The following is an 18456-nucleotide window of genomic DNA, read 5'->3' on the forward strand; positions in this document are numbered from 1 at the left end:
TTTCAATTATTTTAAAAGATGACTAGACAAAAATAGCAAAATGTAAACATTTGTACTTTTTTTACACTACTCTAGCTTTAAAAAATTTTTCTATAATAACCAGGCATCTCTTTGAAAATTTATTAAATTTTGAACAATGTTATTAAAATATATAAAGGTACATTTGACATTATATTTAAGAATTCTAGTTTGGTAATATTTTTAGACTGGGCTTAATATAAACATGTAAATTATAATTTTATGGTACTCATATGACTTTATAGAAGCTATTAATTGAAATTATAGAAACAATATCAATTTAAATAATATGTACTTTTGAAAGTATATTTTTATATTCTACATATTCTCAGTTCAGAACATTATCAGTTGCATTGCCCATCATTCCTTAAATAATGATTCAATATTTAGTTCTAAGAAAAAACATTTCAGCAGTTAAACTTACATTTCCTTATATTAGAAATAAAAAATTTTGCTTTGGCTATCAGAAAGTCCAAGGCTAAATTTAAGCCCATATTATTTCATCCTAGGTTACATGTAACTACCCATCCCGTATCTGTATAGCACTCATGTCTGTACACAACAAATTTTATATATGATGTTAAAGGATTGAGAGATCTTCTGAAGCCCACCCATAGACCATCCTGAGAAGTCACAAATCTCAAGTTTAAAACATTTGTTGTTAATGGTTTATAACTTCTTTCTATCTTTGTTTTTATTACAACAACTAAAATTGACTCGGTAAAATACATACATATGTAACATAAGGTGTATGAGATGTGTAAACTAACCATCTATACTGACTAGCTAGATATTAATTACAATTACCCTTTCCATTCTCGTAACAGGCTGTTAATGATTCCCTTTAATACTGTCTTCTGAATGTCTTGAGGCTGTAGGCAAAAGAAAATCAGAAGATAATTAGGATTAGCTACTAAAGTGACTTTAAAGATTGTTTATCCATTCACCTATTAAAGGATATCTGGGTTGCTTCCAATTTTTGGCAATTTTGAATAAGGTTGCTATAAAATTTGTGTGCAGGTTTTTGGGTGGACATAAGTTTCGAATCATTTGGGTAGACAACTAGGGTATGACTTTTGGGTCATATTGTAAACTTGTTTAGCTGTGTAAGAAAATGGAAATATGACTTATTGAAATTTGTGGGATACAGCAAAAGTAGTAAATGAATATATTAGACAAAAAGATGTAAAATAAGCAATTTAAGCTTTCAATCTTGGGAAATTAAAACAGGAAATCAAGTCCAAGTAATCAGAAGAAAATACATAATAAAGGTTAGAAAAGAAATCAGTATAAATGAAAACAGGGAACTAATAGAGAAAAAGCAATAAAACCAAATGCTAGTTTTTGGAAAAGATTAATAAAGTTGATGAACCTTTAGCAAGACTAACCAAGAAAGGAAGATTAAAGACAGTAATTACTAATATCAGAACTGAAAGCAGGATCATCACTACTGATACCTGGACACTGAAAGGACATCAGAGAACTAGTATGAACAACTCTGCCCACAAATTAAAAACCTAGATAAAATAGATACAATCTCCCAAAGTCACACATCGATAATTTGAATGGACTTATATTTATTAAAGAAACTGAATCAATGACTAATAACTTTCCAAAACAAAAAACACCAGGCCCAGAAGATTTCACTGGTGAGTTCTACTGAAAATTTAAGAAAGAAAGGATACCAATTCTTTACAATTTCTTCCAAAAACCAGAAGAGAGAATATTTCCTAACTTATTCTATGGCATCAGCATTATCCTAATACCAACCTAAAGGTATTACAAGAAAAAAATTACAGATCAATATCTCTTCTGAACACAGATGTAAAAATCCTCAACAAAGTATTAGCAAATCAAATCCAACAATGTATACAAAGAATTGTACACCATAACCAAGTGGGATTTATTCCAGGTATGCAAGGCTGGCTCATCATTTGAAAATCAATTAATGTAACTCATCACATCAATAGGTTGAAGAAGAAAATATATGATCATATCAGTAGCTATGAAAGCATTTGATAAAATTTAACACCAATTCATGATAAAGAAAACCTCAGCAAACTAGGAATGGAGGGAAATTTCCTCAATTTGGTAAAGAACATCTACAAAAATCCTTGAGTCAACAATTTTAATGGTGAAAAACTGATAGGTTCATCTTGTATTTTCCCTATCTCAGTCCTGGAATTAGCCATTTCTCCAGGGAACTCTGGTTCCTTTCTGTGAGGAATGGTATTTAGAAACCATGCATGCTAAAGTGCTCATTGCTACGGAGTGTTATTGCTTCTAGGCCCTTTCAGAGAACAGGGTTAGGAAATACACACACACACACACACACACACGTATCCATATCCATCTATTAAAATCCCTGAGTTCATTATGATGTCTTAATGCCAAAAACTAAGAAAAACTAAAGATTTGTTTACATATTTTAAAAAATCTTTAGACTGAAGATATATAAAATACTGTGTATAAAAATTACTTGGCTTAGGTTTTTTTTAAGGTATGGTTATAATATTCGAAGTATAGCTAGGTGGGGTTTTTTTCTGTTTGTATTACATTTTAAAGGATTTCCCCTCATGTTGTATATTTTTAATTTTTTAGTGTCTATAAAATATTAATATCATTCCAAGTCAGAAAAAGTCAGAGAAGTGTCCCAGGAGTGGGAATTTTGGGTCACAATGTATGCATAAGCAAAATGTGTTAGCAATAATGCCCAGCAGTTTTCCAAAGTGGTTGTTTATACTTACCCAATCATGCTATGAAAGTTCTAAGTGCTCCACAGTATTGCCTATTCTTGCCAAGGTTCTTAAATTTTTTTCTACTAATTTTGAATGGATATATAATCTTATCTTCATTTCTCTAATGACAAATGTTATTAACTACCCTTTCATATATTTAATTGTGAAGTACTGAGATTAGCAATAAGCAGGAATGTCTGCTATAACTTATTTTATTCAAAATTATATAATAAGGCAACTACAACCATGCATGCATACATAGGTACAAGGATTGGAAAGAGATAAGACTGTCATTTTTCACAAACAACATGATTGTCTATATAGAAAATCCAAATAAATCTGATGTACTGTGAGAATTAATGAATGAATTTAGCAAGGTAAATAAAGATAAATACATGAAGGTATTTCTATACTAGTAACAATTAGAAAATGAAATTACAATAGGATAAAAAAATCAAGTACCTACAAACAAATGTACTAAGATATGTCAGACCTTTACTCAGAAAACTGAAGCATTACCAAGAGAAATTAAAGAAGATTTAAGTAATTGGAGGGATATACCATGTTCATGGATTGAAAGGATGTCAATTCCTCACATACTGATCTATAGAAGTAGGGTTCTCAAAATGTGATCCCTGGATCAGGAGCATTAACGTATCCTGGGAACTTCTTAGAAACACAGATTCTTGGACTCTATCCCGGACATTCTGAATCTGAAACTCTGCATTTTAAGAAGCCCTTCCTGTGACTCTGATAGATGATAAAATTTGAGAACCACCCATCTGCAGATTCAATGCAATGCCAATACAATCAAATAACTGACCTCCTTTTGCCTAAGTGAAGCATAATTTTACATTAGTAGGACTCCCTAAACAAGGACTGGACATAAACATATTTTCTGCTTAATTCTCATTTAGTTATAAAAATAAAAACAATCTTAACTTTCTGAGAATTCCAACTATATTTACTATAAAATTACATCACAGTGATTTTTACAATATTTGTGTAGTTGCTTTTGAAATACAGAAGAGACAAAGAATTATACTATTTGCATGTGTTCATAAACAATACTTACAGTATTAAGTAAGGCATCATATACAGCATTCACAAATTTAGCATTAATCCCAGAGTCTTCAATGGTATTAAATGAGGTGGTGGCATCTTTCTGCAAACCCAATTAAAGAATTAGGTGTATATAAAATTTTAAGACTGTTCTTACTCATATTTGAATCATAACTGTTCCTTCGTAATTTCTAATATTTTCTAGTATGATGATAAAAAAGAACTTTCAGGGCAAAATTGCTAAAATGAAAAATGAATATAGAAGAATTATTTTAATAACTTAAAACTGAAAGAATGGAGACAAATATTAACATTTAATACAAATAAAATCTAAGATATCACGCAATATTTGTGATATAAGTAATTTCAGAAATTAATACATATATGTTTTTCTAAACAGTTGCTTAAGTCAATTATTGGGTAGAAAAAAGAGGTAAACTTATCATCTATGTTTTTTTTAATTTAAAATGAAAAATGTGTTTTATGTATTATTACCTTAAATGCAGCATTTAGTTCTGGGAAAGAATCAAATGTTGTTAGATAAAAATCATGTACTGCTTTCCAATCTCCTGTCGACTTAGCTTTTTCTACATCTTCCCTAAAATGAAAACATATACTAACCATAATAGAAGGAAATATTATTCAGATAAAATAGCATTACTTTACACATAAATGTCACCAAACATGCAACTTGATATACTGAAGCTGAATACAGAAACGCTCCAATTAATGTAAATATGATTTATGGATCTACAATTCTTAATTAGATTGATATATTCATCCAGCTTCAGCTTTCCCATTTACTTGCTTTTTGAAAAGTTCATTCTTGACATGCTTATTACAAGTAACACTCTTTCTTCACTTCAAAGAGAGACTTTGTTTATATTCTATCTCTACTTTCTCATTATCCCTTTGCTCCTTCATATATCCAGTGGAATTTTTTAGTAGTGACATAGCTTTTATGGTTCATGTGTTACATAGCATTTAAAATCTTATTTTTAAAAAAGGAAACATTCTATTATTTTATTACTACCTTTGTCTCCTGCTTTGCCTGTTTTGACTCATATTCTCTTATTTAGTGTTTCTTTTGCTGCAACATCATCTACCCCTTACCTGTTACTTAGACATTTGTTTTCATCTTCCACTTGAGACTTCTAGTCTTTTGTGACTGCACTCTTGGCTAATACCTTATCATGATCCACAAGATCAACTGCTCACACAGAACTATTGAATTATATAAAGTACTGACATGCAGGTAACTATATGTCTACATATAATAGTGAACTCCAACTTACTGAAAGTCTTTCATAGTTTTGGGCTGGATAGGAAGGGTAGATTCTGGAGGAACTGCAGCCTTTATTTCAGATGATGATGCATCTGTAGAGATACGCTGTTTCTGTCTAACATCAAGGGAAATTGGTGGTAGGTCTCTCACTGTGAAGCATAAAAAAGCATTCAGAGCAATTAATCATAAAATTTTCCAAATTATAAAATGCCAGGCTAACTCAACATGAACAGAAGACAAATGAATTATTTTGTGTTGCATTCACCTTGGGGTCATGTGACAGAAAGTCCTACCATAGGGAAGGGCACTTACAGGAGGGTCTAATGCCCCTACCCCAACTTCACCCATAACAGATATTAGGCTGTATTTTACATTAAAAGTTATCTAGAGGTGTAAAACAGTTTCTTTCCCCTGCTCTTTTCCCAAAAGTTGTCTTTCAGGGAATATTTCAGTGAGATTCAATGTTTTAAATGTTTATTAGCTCTTTGAATATGTCCAAATCATTTATTTGCATTCTCAGCAATTCTTTGTTGGAGTTTTAGCATTTTCTTAAGAATTTGCATGAAATTTTTATTTTATTCCGTTTGCAAATAGTTCATTGTTTGTTCTTTTTGTTGTACTTTATAACCTTTTAATTATGCAATAAAATGAATGTACAAGAATCTCATAAAACAAACATATGGCTTAATGAATAGTATTTATTATAAAACAAACACCTTTGAAATCACTAACCAGTCAAGGGATAGTGTTACCAATCCCTCCTTGCTCCAACTACCCATATGTTGAGTAGACTCTGCCTATTTTAATGTTAATTTCTCAGATTCCTTTTTATCTTTCTTTCATTAATTTTTAAACATTTCCACCTTTTTTCTTATAATTCCTTTTATGGCATGATTTGTTATGTTTGTTTACTTTTGTGTTTCTCCTAGTTTTAAAAATATTTTTAATTCTTTTCTTTATTGCCACCTTTCTCAATGTTTATAATTCCATGTTCTTTCAAGTGTCATATTTTCTTAATGAATTTCAGCTCATCTTGAAATAGGGTTTATCTATTTTTGTGGATATGTGTTTCTGATGGGCTCTCATTGTTCAAGTGGCTATTATTCTGTTTCTTATTCTTTTTTAGTACAATAACATTTTGTAATAAAAAATTATAGAACTTTTCCCTGGCTGGTGTGGCTTAAGTTGGTTGGGCATCATCCCTAGTACCAGGAGGTAGCCATTTCGATTCCCAAAGGCGAATTTCTGGGTTGTGGGCTTGATCCCTGGTAGGGGGCATGCAGGAGGCAGCCAATCAATGTTTCTTTCTCCCTCTCCCTTCTTCTCTCTCTAAGAAACCAATGAACTATTCTTTAAAACAAATTCTGGAATTTGATTTTGCTCATTTTCTGTTGCCAATATTTTTTTTAAACGTGTTTATTGATTTCAGAGAGAGGGAGAGGGGGTAGAAACATCAATGGTGGAGAGAATCATTGACCTGCTGCCTCCTGCATGCCCCCTACTGGGGATCGAGACTGCAACCCAGGTATGAGACCTGACAGGGGATCAAACCATAACCTCCTAGTTCATGGGTTGACGCTCAACCACCGAGCTACACCAGCTGGGCTGCCAATATTATTTGAAATTAGTTTCCCAAACTTTTAGGAGGGGGTGTAGCCCCTTTGTTTTGTTTTTATGTGGAACTCAAATATATGGTAGCTGGCTTTCTGGGATTTCCAGGCTCTGTTTCCCTCTTCCACTTTTAATTTAGGTATCTTCATTCCTTAATCCCTATTGTTCCAGTGCTACTCAAATCAATCAAATTTAATCTCAGTATAGGGCCTGGGTCTGGTAGGGGCTCTAGTTATTCAGTTTTGAGAATTCATAGGGGTGACATGCTCCCTTCAGATTTAGCATGAGCTCTCTGCATTCATCTGCTCTTGGCAGTACCTCCCAATTTCAGCCTTTGTTCTCACTGGCCTCCTGAGCTCTCCAATGGATACCTGTTGCTTATTTTGCAGCTTTCCTTTTCTCAGATCCATCAAACAGCCCAGATGCTTCCTTCGCTTACACCTGCCCGGAAACTAGCCCAGGAGATCTATCTTATGGTTTTGATGATTTGCCCTGCTTATCCTTTTAGACCAGGGGTCCTCAAACTATGGCCCGCAGGCCACATGCAAATACAAATATTGTATTTGTTCCTGTTTTTTTTTTTTTTTACTTCAAAATAAGATATGTGCAGTGTGCATAGGAATTTGTTCATAGTTTGTTTTTTTTAAACTATAGTTCGGCCCTCCAGCGGTCTGAGGGACAGTGAACTGGCCCCCTGTTTAAAAAGTTTGAGGACCCCTGTTTTAGACCATTTATATGTAACTAGAGGCCCGATGCACGAAATTTGTGCAAGAGTAGGCCTTCCTTCCCCCAGCTGCTGGCACTGGCTTCCCTCTGGCACCCGGGACCTGGGCTTCCCTCCAGCTGCCAGCAGGCACCTGGGACCCAGGCTTCCCTCGCTGCCCCAGCTTCATCCAGAAGGATGTCCGGTCTAATTAGCATATTATGCTTTTATTATTATAGATTATTGATATGTTAGAGCTTAAGTCTACCATTTTATTTTTTGTTTTTTCTTATTTTCCTGCCTTCTTGTGGGTTATGCAAACACTTTTCAGAATTCCATTTTGATTTATCTGCAGTATTTCTGAAAAGTTGCTCCAGATATCCAGATATTATATACACACTAGAGGCCCGGTGCACAGATTCATGCACAGGTGGGGTCCCTCGACCTGGCCTGTGGGGATCGGGCCGAAACCGGCTCTCTGAGATCCCCTGAGGGGTCCTAGATTGCGAGAGGGTGGTTCTCGGGTGACACATCCCGGACTCGGGCTCCCTCCTCTCTAGTTCCGGGTGCGTCACCCGAGAACCACAGCTGCCAAGTCACCACAGCTCGGCAGCTCCTGCACTGAGTGTCTGCCCCCTGGTGGTCAATGTGCATCATAGCTACTAGTTGGAGCATCTTCCTCCTGGTGGTCATTGCATGTCACAGCTACCTGTTGGACGGCTGGATGATCGGACAGTCACTTAGGCTTTTTTTTTTTTAATTTATTGATTTTTTTACAGAGAGGAAGGGAGAGGGATAGAGAGTTAGAAACATCGATGAGAGAGAAACATCCATCAGCTGCCTCCTGCACACCCCCTATTGGGGATGTGCCCGCAACCAAGGTACATGCCCTTGACTGGAATCAAACCTGGGACCCTTAAGTTCGCAGGCCGACGCTCTATCCACAGCCAAACTGGTTAGGGCAAGGCTTTTATATATATAGATAACTTACCAGTCTACTGATGTCATCATTTTACTAGCTGAAATCATACCTCCTTTACAGTGTTATGTTTGTTTCCACTGTTAACCATAACTTAGAAAACACAAAAGGAAAAGGAAAGTCTGTTGTATTTACCTATTTTTTGCTTATCTTGTTCTTCTTTCTTGATGTTTCAAGGTTCCTACTTTTGTTTCCTTTTTGCTTAGAGAACCTCTTAATGCATTGTTTTAGGATAGGTCTACTGGTAACAGATTCTTAGTTTTCTTTCATTTGAGAATATATTGATTTCCTCTCCAGCCTGAAAAATATTTTCGCCAGGTATAGGATTCTTCTGGGTTTGCAGTTCTTTCAGCCACTTCCTTCTGGCCTCCATGGTTACTGTGAGAAATCTGCTGTTATGGTTTTCCTCTATCTAGGTAAGGTGTCATGTTTCTCTGGCTGCTTTTCAGCATTTTTTTTTTTTGTCTTTAGTTTTCAGAGATTTAATTATATGTCCTAATGTGGATTTCTTTGGGTTTATCCTGTGCACAGTTTGCTCAGCTTCTTGAATCTCTAGGTTTACGTCTCTTGGACAAATGTAGGAAGCCTTCAGTCATGTCTTTGAGTACTTTTCAGCCTACGCTCTTTTTTCTCTCCTTCCAAGACTCCAATGACAAGGATGTAACATCTTTTGTTATAGTCCCACAGGTCTCTTGAGCAATTCGTTTTTTTCTTTCCAGTCTATTTTCTCTCTGTTGTTTAGACTGGGTAATTTCCATTGCTCTATATTCCAGCTCATTAATTCCTGTCCTTTCATTGTGCTGTTGAGCCCACCCTCTAAACATTTTACATTGGTTATTATGTTTTCTCAAGTATTAATATTTCTAAGCCAATAGAATAGATTAGTATCTTATAGACTGTAAATTCTACAATAAGGAAATGTACATATCTAGAATTTAACTCTCCTCTAATATAATCAGGATATATTTTCAAGTAAGCAAACATAGCCGTATCACTTATCACAGTGCTAACACAGCTCTGCAGTCTTCCTGCCTCTCTTATCCACTCTCGCAAACAAGCACCTATCCTTGGGTTCTGCCACTGACTTCAACAGACTACGATACATTTCATTAGTGTTAAGGTCTATAGTAAAGTAAATTTCATATTAGAAGGTAGTACAGAGATGTCAGTTTCTTATACTCAACAGTAATGGTTTGTAAACTTACTGTATATCAGAATCACCTGGAGAGCCTGTTAAACCACAGTTTACGAGGTCCTCCCCCAAAGTGTGTGACTGAGTAGCTCTGGGTTGGGGCATTTCTAACATGTTCCCAGATGCTGCTGATGCTGCTGGTCTGAGGGTCACACTGAGAAACACTGCTCATTAGCTTTAGGAGAGCAGTGATGCTGACAATATAAAACAGATGACTAAATTCATTTCATTCAGGTCTATAATTGGTTTTTATATTCTTTATTACATATGGAAATATCCAACTTCTAGTAATTTGTACTTTAAGTACAAATTGGACAGAAGCTCAGTTTGTAGCAAGTAAAATTTGGTATCTCAACAAATGATTTCTTATTATGTTCAGAAATCTTTCTTAATGGGAAAGAAATAGATGATACATAGTCTCCTCTCTCCAACACTAACCAGTCTTGTTACTATTACCTTTTGAGGCTCCTCTACAGTTTCTCTTCCTCTTCACCAGACAGCATCCTTTCCTGTCCCTTCCCACACTCACCTTTCCCAACCTGGCTGTAAACACCCACTATTAGATACAAACAGACTCTGATTTCAAAAATAAAATTACCTTATTCACTTACAGAGCATATATACACATTTCTATACCCACTCATTTTTATTAAGCCCATGCTGAGATGGAAGAGTGCAATTTAATTAGGAAGAGAAATGGATTTTGGCAAAGCCGAGAGTGGCGAGATTCTTACATAGGAGAACTAGTAATGCCAAGGCCAAGAGAATTACAGCATGAGGTCTGAACCAGAGGCCCAGATGGGATTTATTTTTAGTTCCAAAGGTAATGTGGACTGCAGAGTAATGTGAAATGTTAGCGTACTATGTTAATGGAACTTGAGTCAGAAATAAAAGCAGAATCTTTGCTCACATTAGTGAATGAGAGCCAAACTACAGGAAGTGACATTCAGCTATTAAGAAAGGAGGTATAAAAGCTTGCAGCTGCTCTCATGTTCCAGAATATCAAGGCATTGTTTCCAGAGACAGGCTTTCAGCTTGTTCTCCCAGATGGTTATTAAAGTCTAATTCAAAAGAGAAAATCAATAACTGTGGTGATGAGATTAATTAAATCTCAAACTGATATTATAAATAGAACAGGCAAATCTTTGTTCTATCAGATGCAGCTTTTTCTGCAGTGCAGAATACTGTAATACACTGAAAAAGGCCAAAATAAATTTATCAGTGAAAACCTGTCATTTAGGTTTCATTCAACCAATACTTGGGAACGCTCTGTGCTAAAAGGATAAGCAGTAATCATTTCCCCTTTCTTTTAATAGTGTTGCCAATTTTAGTTGGTTGCTTAGAAACATTAAAACACTTGAACCAGTGCAAGAAGAGTCAAAGTTATGGTGGAGGCTGGCAGCATATTTTTAAAAATGTAAAGATCATAATACAACTATGTAGAAGGGTGCGAGATTATCAGGCACATTTTGCCAGCTCAGTGTTTTCAAGGCGCTATAATGGGCTGACTGTCCTTGAAAACTAGTAACATGTAGCTTTCCATAACTCTAGTCACCAAAACGTTTGAAATTGGCCCCATGATTAGAAGATGGAAGATTGTTCCTGGCCAGCCAGCCAGATGGCAACAGCGGTTTCCGAGGGAAACAGGAGTTTCTGTGTAGGTTGGGTGTTCGGTAGGAGGAACCTGGGCCTCCCGGTTCCTTATTCCCCTACTGCTGGAGGGGAAAGGCTGATATAAAAGGTTTGCTGCTGGTGACACAGTGTTGCGAAGTTTCTTCTCAAATAATTTGTAATTAATAATAAGAATGGAAAAAGCACCAGTAGGGACGAGGTCCTACTGCTTGACAGTGACTAACTTTCATAACATTCACAAGCCATTGACACTCCTTAGGCCTCAGTTTTGACATTTTGAAAGAGATGGCCTAAATCAGTTGTTCCCAAAGTTCTGGAGACCTTCAAGGGCCACCTCAGGGAAGTGGGGCTGCATGGATGTGTTCACTCAGAGCGGCTCAGCCCCATTACACTCCCTTTCCCCACAACACAGCTGCTCACATTTACTAAATTCCATAAGGCGTGGAACTGAACACTTTCAAATGCTGTTCTTCATGTATCCTTACACCTTATGAGGTAGCTCCTTACTATCCTATTTTACAGACGGGAAAACCAGCACAGAGAGGTTACATAACTTTTCCAGGATCATACAGCTGGTAAGTTACAGCAGAGCCAGGATTCAAACCCACCCTGTTAAGTTACAAAGCCCATGTTATTCCCACTATCGAGTAATGCGAAACCTTCCACCATGTCTAAAAACAAGTAGCAAAACTGAACCCTATGTTTACATGGAAGTAGGCGCTAGTGAATTATGAAATGTCAACAAAACTCAACAGGGAGCAAAAAAAAAAATCAGTATGTTGAAAAATTAATCCTCTAAATCAGTGATGGCTAACCTGTGACACCCGTGTCAGAGGTGACACTCGAACTCATTTTTTTGGTTGATTTTTCTTTGTTAAATGGCATTTAAATATATAAAATAAATATCAAAAATATAAGTCTTTGTTTTACTATGGTTGCAAATATCAAAAAATGTCTATATGTGACACGGCACCAGAGTTAAGTTAGGGTTTTTCAAAATGCTGACACGCCGAGCTCAAAAGGTTCGCCATCATTGCTCTAAATCATAAAACTTAGGTGTAGAAGGGTATTTTATAACTTAGTGCCCCATTTCCTCTTTCTATAAACGAAGGTCATGAGAACTAAGTTTGTCACGGGTCACAGTGCCAATTACTAGGAGTAGGTAGTTCAGTACAGTGGGGCCTTGACTTACAAGGGTCCCGACTAACGAGTTTTTTGAGATACCAGCTGTCTCTTGGCTGATTTTTTGCATTGAGTTGACAGAGTAATTTGAGTTAACGAGCTCCTTAAGGAGCTCGGTCTCGGAACGAATTAAACTCGTAAGTCAAGGCCCCACGGTACCTTGGTTTGGCTTTTGACTACTTAGTAGTGGCAGGCAGCTGGAACCGGGAGAGTCCAGAGTGGATTACTCATCACAGCTGGTGTTTATATCACTATAGGAGGACTTTTCTGAACATTTGGAAAGAAATAAAATTGAAGTGGGAGAGAGAAAGGAAGGAAGAGGGGGAAAAGACTCTGACTCACAGGATGTTAGCCATCAGAGCCAAATAAAGCGGTACATTCACTGGTTTGGGGAGATGTAATTTTTACTAAGCTAAGTGATGTGTGTGTTTGTAAAACCACAACAAAAGCACAGGTGAAATGTTCTTGTATGGGTCTAGTTATAAAAATATCCAAAGTCCTCTTCATAGAAGGTTATCTCTAATGGAATAGATGCCTTACTCTGACATAACTTAGAGAATTTATTATAGCCTTGAGATGGGTTTGACATTCCAACAGGACAAACTGACCAGAAACCCAGAAAAAGTGCCCCCCATATACTTCCTCACTGAGTTAAGTCATTTGAAGCACCGAGTAAAGACTCCATGTACCAGGGGATCTGGATCCTGGAGATACACAGGTGAATTCAACACTCAAGTAGATGTAAATGCATTTACTCTCGGACCCAACAATCCGACTTCTAGAAATATCCTATAGATACACCTATATATGAACAAAATGACATGTATAGAGTCATTCATTGTGGCATTGTTTACAATAGCAAAAGAATGAACACAACTAATCTCTTTTAATAGGATATTGTTAAATAAGTTTTAGTATGTCCAGTACAATGTAATATGGTTGTAAAAAAGAATAAGGAAGCTCCTTATGTCCTGCTATGGAAAGATATCCAGCATACAAAACTAAAAAAAAATAAGGTGCTAGACAATGTGTATGTAGTTATTGTTTCATTAAGAAAAGGTGGAAAATGAGAGTATATATTTACATGTTTTCATTTTTATAAAAAAAACAACACAGGAAAGAATACAAAAGACAGCAGGGAAGAGGATGAAAGTGAGACATCTGAAACACCTATTTTTATGATTTTGATTTTTGAAACACATAAATGTGTTACCTATTCAAAATATTAACTTTAATATAAAAAAAATAAAAGGATGGCCCTTTCCCTCTCCAAAAGAAAAACTTAGGGCACTTACAAACCAGTAAAGAGATAGACAGGTAAATAACTAAATGCAGCAAGCTATTCTGAGTTCTTGATAGAAACACCTCTCCCAGGGCCTGGGTTAAGCAAAGCCACGTGCAAGGTACACACTCTGACCTAGGGAAAGATCTACGAGATTTAGTCCAAAATTTATTCATTCTCCAGGGAAACCTGGAGATGGGGTCATGTGAGGTCTTGGACAGGAATCTGAAAGCAACTACTGTATTGCAAGTCCCTTGCTCTCCCCAGACGGCAAGTCCTGTGCAGGGTTTCTTCTAACAGCTTGTTTCCCCATCTGCCTCTCAAGTTGCTCTTGGAGAAACTGAAACGCTGTGGTACTTCACCTGCGAATAGGTCAGAGGCCCCCATACCCAGTTCTGATCACTATTTGAGCCAAAGGCCACTGTGTCCTCCCTTGGCTCTCAGCGTGGCAAAGGTCACGAGATGCCTTTCTCCAGAGTGTGTGAACTGTACTTAATGTCACGCAGGGCTCTTCTAGAGTAAACTCGCGAGATAGACTGAGTGGGGAGAGGAGCCAGGGCCCCTGACATGAATGTCAGAGTTCGTGTCTATTCTTTACTGAATGACCCAGGAGTGCAAAGATATTTTTAAAGGTTTAGGGCGAAATGGATTCATTTCTTTTAAAGATGTTCTGTGCTGTTTAAAGAAGTTTTAAATAAGTCTGAAAGGGGCATAATCACGTTAGAAAGGAGGATACAAAAGAGTAAGAGAGAAGTTAGTGCTACCCCCTCCCCCATTACTTCTCATGTACACTGTTTCTCTAAAGATGTGTCATCCCGGCAGCTGTTATAGTAGGTAAAACTCCCACACTTGCTGATCTTGAAAAGGACAGCCAACTCCACAGGCATACCACGTCATGTAGTCTACAGGAGGAAAGGCATCCCTCAGCTGCTAGGCAAGCCCACGCTGGGCTTTTGCAGCTTCTCTCATCCCACTTGAAGATCAGACGGGGCGACAAGCTGTGAGAAAATACCAGGCACAGGTCTTGCTATCAGAGAAGAGGGAAGAAAGCTGTACTAACTGCCAGGAATGATGCATCGTTGAGAGAACGTTATTGGCAAGTAAGAGAGGCTTCCCAAAAGATCAAGGAATTACAAACATGTTTACTTTTGGAAGACTTAGTCTAATTCCCCTTCCGTAAAAGAATTCTTTCTGCAGTAGTCCTGACATACTGACTCCATGCCACACCGGAATTCAGGTGGCATCCGGACAGAACAGCTAGGAGAAATCAGCACTAGGAGCTCCAAGAAGGTAAAGGAAGTCTGCTAAGAGGTCTATTCCTCTAGTCTGGCATGTACAAATACTCCAGTTTCTGTTAGGACTGCGTCGAGACTCCGCAAGACTGGTGCAGATGAGGGGGAGAAGGAAGCCCACACGTGGTGGGAGCTCAAGTAAGTGGACATATTCAGAGTCAATACTTCCACCCAAGGAGGCGGCAGGCAGCGTGTGGGCATACAAGTTAGCAAGTTGGGTTCAGAGACCAAGATACTAGTACAGACAGAACAGATGATAGGAATCAGTGTGGAATCAGGGGCTAAGAAAACTGAATCAACAGTCCACCCAAAGGAGGTTATGGGATAATGTAAATACTACCCTGAAACAGTGTAGCATAGGTTCAGTACCAACTTGAAGTGTTCACAAAAAACCTGTGAAGTAACCGACACCACATGCAGTTTATGGACACAGTCAATTTACCGGAAACTATGTCCATAAACATTTCTAGGTTTGTTTTGTTCTGTTCGGGTGTGAGGGACATTTACACTTTTGCAGATTTGTTTTGTCTTGCTACAGAGCAAGGGGTACTTAAAATTATGCAAGTGATGTACATTTTCTGTGATAAAACTATATAGAGTTGTACATAGAAATAGAACATATTAATAATATGCACCCAATCCCACTTTTTCTGAGGAAGCCACTAATGGAATGGTTTCTGTTACCTCTTTATACAGTATGCTCAAAAAAGTAAAAAAGATTTGCCTAGACTTGAAAAAATTGGAGTCATGTTTCACCTGTTAGTATATAACTTGCATTTTTCATTTTACAATGTACTGAAGGCATTTCTCCTTGATACTTTATATACATACCACATTTTTCTTGATAGAAGCATAGTGTTTACAATATGGATTACCATAATTTAGTTAGCCCATTCATTTAGATTGCTTTAAATATAACTATTATAAATAATGTACATTCTTTCCATGTTACACTATGTTACACTGTTTCCTTAAAATAAATTCCTAGAAATGAAATTACTGGGTCAGTGAGTATATGAACATTTAAAAAATTGAGTATAGGTCAATATTTGCCCTCCAGAGAGTTTTTTTTAAATCAATTTTCAAGCGCTTTACTCATAAAAGTGCCAATTTTCATGCTCTTCAGACAGTAATACAGATATAAATCCTTTCATTCTCTGCAAATGAGTTGGGAACTGTGAATCCTTGTTTTAATTTGTACTTCTTTAAATACTGGTGAGACTAAGCATCCTTGCACATGTATATAAATTGTCCATATTTCCTGCTTTGATTAGTCTGTTCCTACCCTTTGCCTCTTTTCTAATGGAATGCTTATTTTACAGATATATTCATGATCTTTATGAATCAAGGATACGTTTTTCACTGACTGAGATGCTTGAACTTAAACTTTTTGACTTTAAAAAATATATGTATTTTTACTGATTTCAGAGAGGAAGAGGGGAAAAGTGATAGAAATATCAGTGATGAGAGAGAATCCTTGATCAGCTGCCTCCTGCACTCCCCTTATTGGGGATCCAGCTCGAAATCCAGGCATGTGCCCTGACTGGGAATTGAACTGTCACCTCGTGAGTCATAGGTAGATGCTTAACCACTGATTCACAATGGCCGGGCTAACTTTATGACTTTTTAAATTCCTATAGAAGTTTTAAATTTTCTTATGTTTTCAAACTTACCAATTTTTTATGGCTGTTGGCATTGTTTTATGGCCATTGGCATTGTTGTCATTCCAAGAATTTCATTATAAAAACAATGTCCTGTGTTCTAGTATATATACTGTATAGATATATATGTGTGTGTGTGTGTGTGTGTGTGTGTGTGTGTGTGTGTATTTTTTAATCTAAAGTTACTGTTTTCAACAGCTTAGCCCATTGGCCTAATTCCATTTTTAAAATAATTTAATACCATTTGTGTTCAACATTCTTTACTGATCTATTTCCATCTGGTTGGCTCTCTTGGTGATTGTGTTGTCAGTAGCAAAGCTCTATAATATATGGTTCGACGATGGTTGAGCTCACCCCTCATTTTTTCTTGCATCCTCCCAGATATTTATTCTGATAGATCAAATTGAGCATCATTTTCCTAAGTCCCCCCCCAAAAAAAAACTGTTGAAAATTTACTAAACATAGAGAGCACATTGGGTGTACCTGACATTGCTATAATATTTACGTTAAATTTTTCCTTTCACACCACCTTTTAGTCTTTTGGTAAAGTTTTATAGTTTTTCTCATTTAGGTTCTGCTCACTTTCTTTTAGGTTTATTTCTAAGTATTCAATATGATTTCCGTCAAGTCTTCTAATTGATTACTGCTCAAATAAAGGAAATCTATTGTTTTTATATATTTGCATTGTGTCTGGCTCCCTAACCAAACTTCCTTATTATTCATAAGCTTTGTATTTCACCACTCAAAAATAATGATTTTGCTCCTTTCTGTAAATATTTACACAGTTTATATATTTTTCTCATTGTATTAACTAACTAGACCTATCAGAACAATGCTGGGTAATTAAAAACTATTCTTTCAATAGTTTAAAAGTATACTGTCAGCCAGGATATTCAGATTATGTATATTATGAGTAATTATAAAATTTGTTTATTTTACCGTTCTTGATGTTAGGGAAAGCAGGGTGTGTGGGTGAACCTCTGTTTTCAGCGGCTTCTTGCTTCTGGCTGACAGTTGAAACAGAACTGTTGAAAGTCGAAATTTGGCCTTTGGATCCTCTGTCCAAACCCTAAAAACCCAAAAAGGTAACATTGCAGCAAAATTCCTACTAGCTATATTTATTTTATTACAGAAATCATAAACATTTATAATAGAGATTTTGATCTGATGATATTGGATAGATAGACAAAACATGTATATAACATTGACTTACCTTTTCTGGGACTAAATTGTTTTAGGTATAAAATGAAAATAGTCATATCATCTAACTGCTTATAAATTAATAACGTTTGGAAATGGGGATAATAATAGTACTTTCCTTACTGAGTTATTGTGAAGTTAAACTGAGATAATGCACATAAAATAATTAGCACTGCTCCTTATACAAAGTACACACTCCATTCATGTTAACTGCTATTTTAACTGTGTATTTAGGTAACACAGTTTTTCTGACTTCCACAAATATTTTCAATAGTTAACATGCATGTGATACTTCACAGGTCGATTCATTGAAGGTTTTCTTGTCCTTTGATGCAATTTTAAAAGTTCAGGTAAAAAGATAAACTTGGTAAATAACATTATTTGCATAATGTTGGTAAATTGAAGCAATATGCTCAAGTTCACAGAACTAGTATGTTGATTAAGAAAATAAAACCAAAATAAACTATACATTTGAAAAAGGAAATCTTTCCTTGATATAAATATTAGAATATTTAAGTAAGGATTTTTAACTACTGGGCCAAGTTGCTCATTTGTATGTTTTGTTCTATCAGAACATCTTAAATAATAGTGGAAACAAATACCAAATTTGATACACTGT

General features: G+C 36.2%; 1 protein-coding gene across 4 annotated transcripts in view; it reads right to left on the reverse strand.

The window, feature by feature from the left end:
- HECTD2 (HECT domain E3 ubiquitin protein ligase 2) overlaps window positions 1-18456 on the reverse strand; it is a 60102-nt gene that overhangs the window by 28549 nt on the left and 13097 nt on the right. For all 4 annotated transcript variants that reach the window (XR_011473564.1, XM_070432715.1, XM_070432716.1 and 1 more), the window contains exons 2-6: window positions 17577-17706; window positions 5114-5252; window positions 4314-4416; window positions 3832-3921; window positions 826-890 (exon numbers count right to left, since the gene is read on the reverse strand). Coding sequence is in view for 3 of the 4 variants with exons in the window: in XM_070432715.1 (XP_070288816.1) it covers window positions 826-890; window positions 3832-3921; window positions 4314-4416; window positions 5114-5252; window positions 17577-17706 (527 nt within the window). In the remaining variant the exon portion in view is untranslated. The remainder of the gene's footprint in view (window positions 1-825; window positions 891-3831; window positions 3922-4313; window positions 4417-5113; window positions 5253-17576; window positions 17707-18456) is intronic.

The sequence above is a fragment of the Myotis yumanensis genome, unplaced genomic scaffold (assembly GCF_028538775.1).
Source record: "Myotis yumanensis isolate MYYU_CA2020_CCGP unplaced genomic scaffold, mMyoYum1.0.hap1 SCAF_13, whole genome shotgun sequence".
Taxonomy (NCBI): domain Eukaryota; kingdom Metazoa; phylum Chordata; class Mammalia; order Chiroptera; family Vespertilionidae; genus Myotis; species Myotis yumanensis.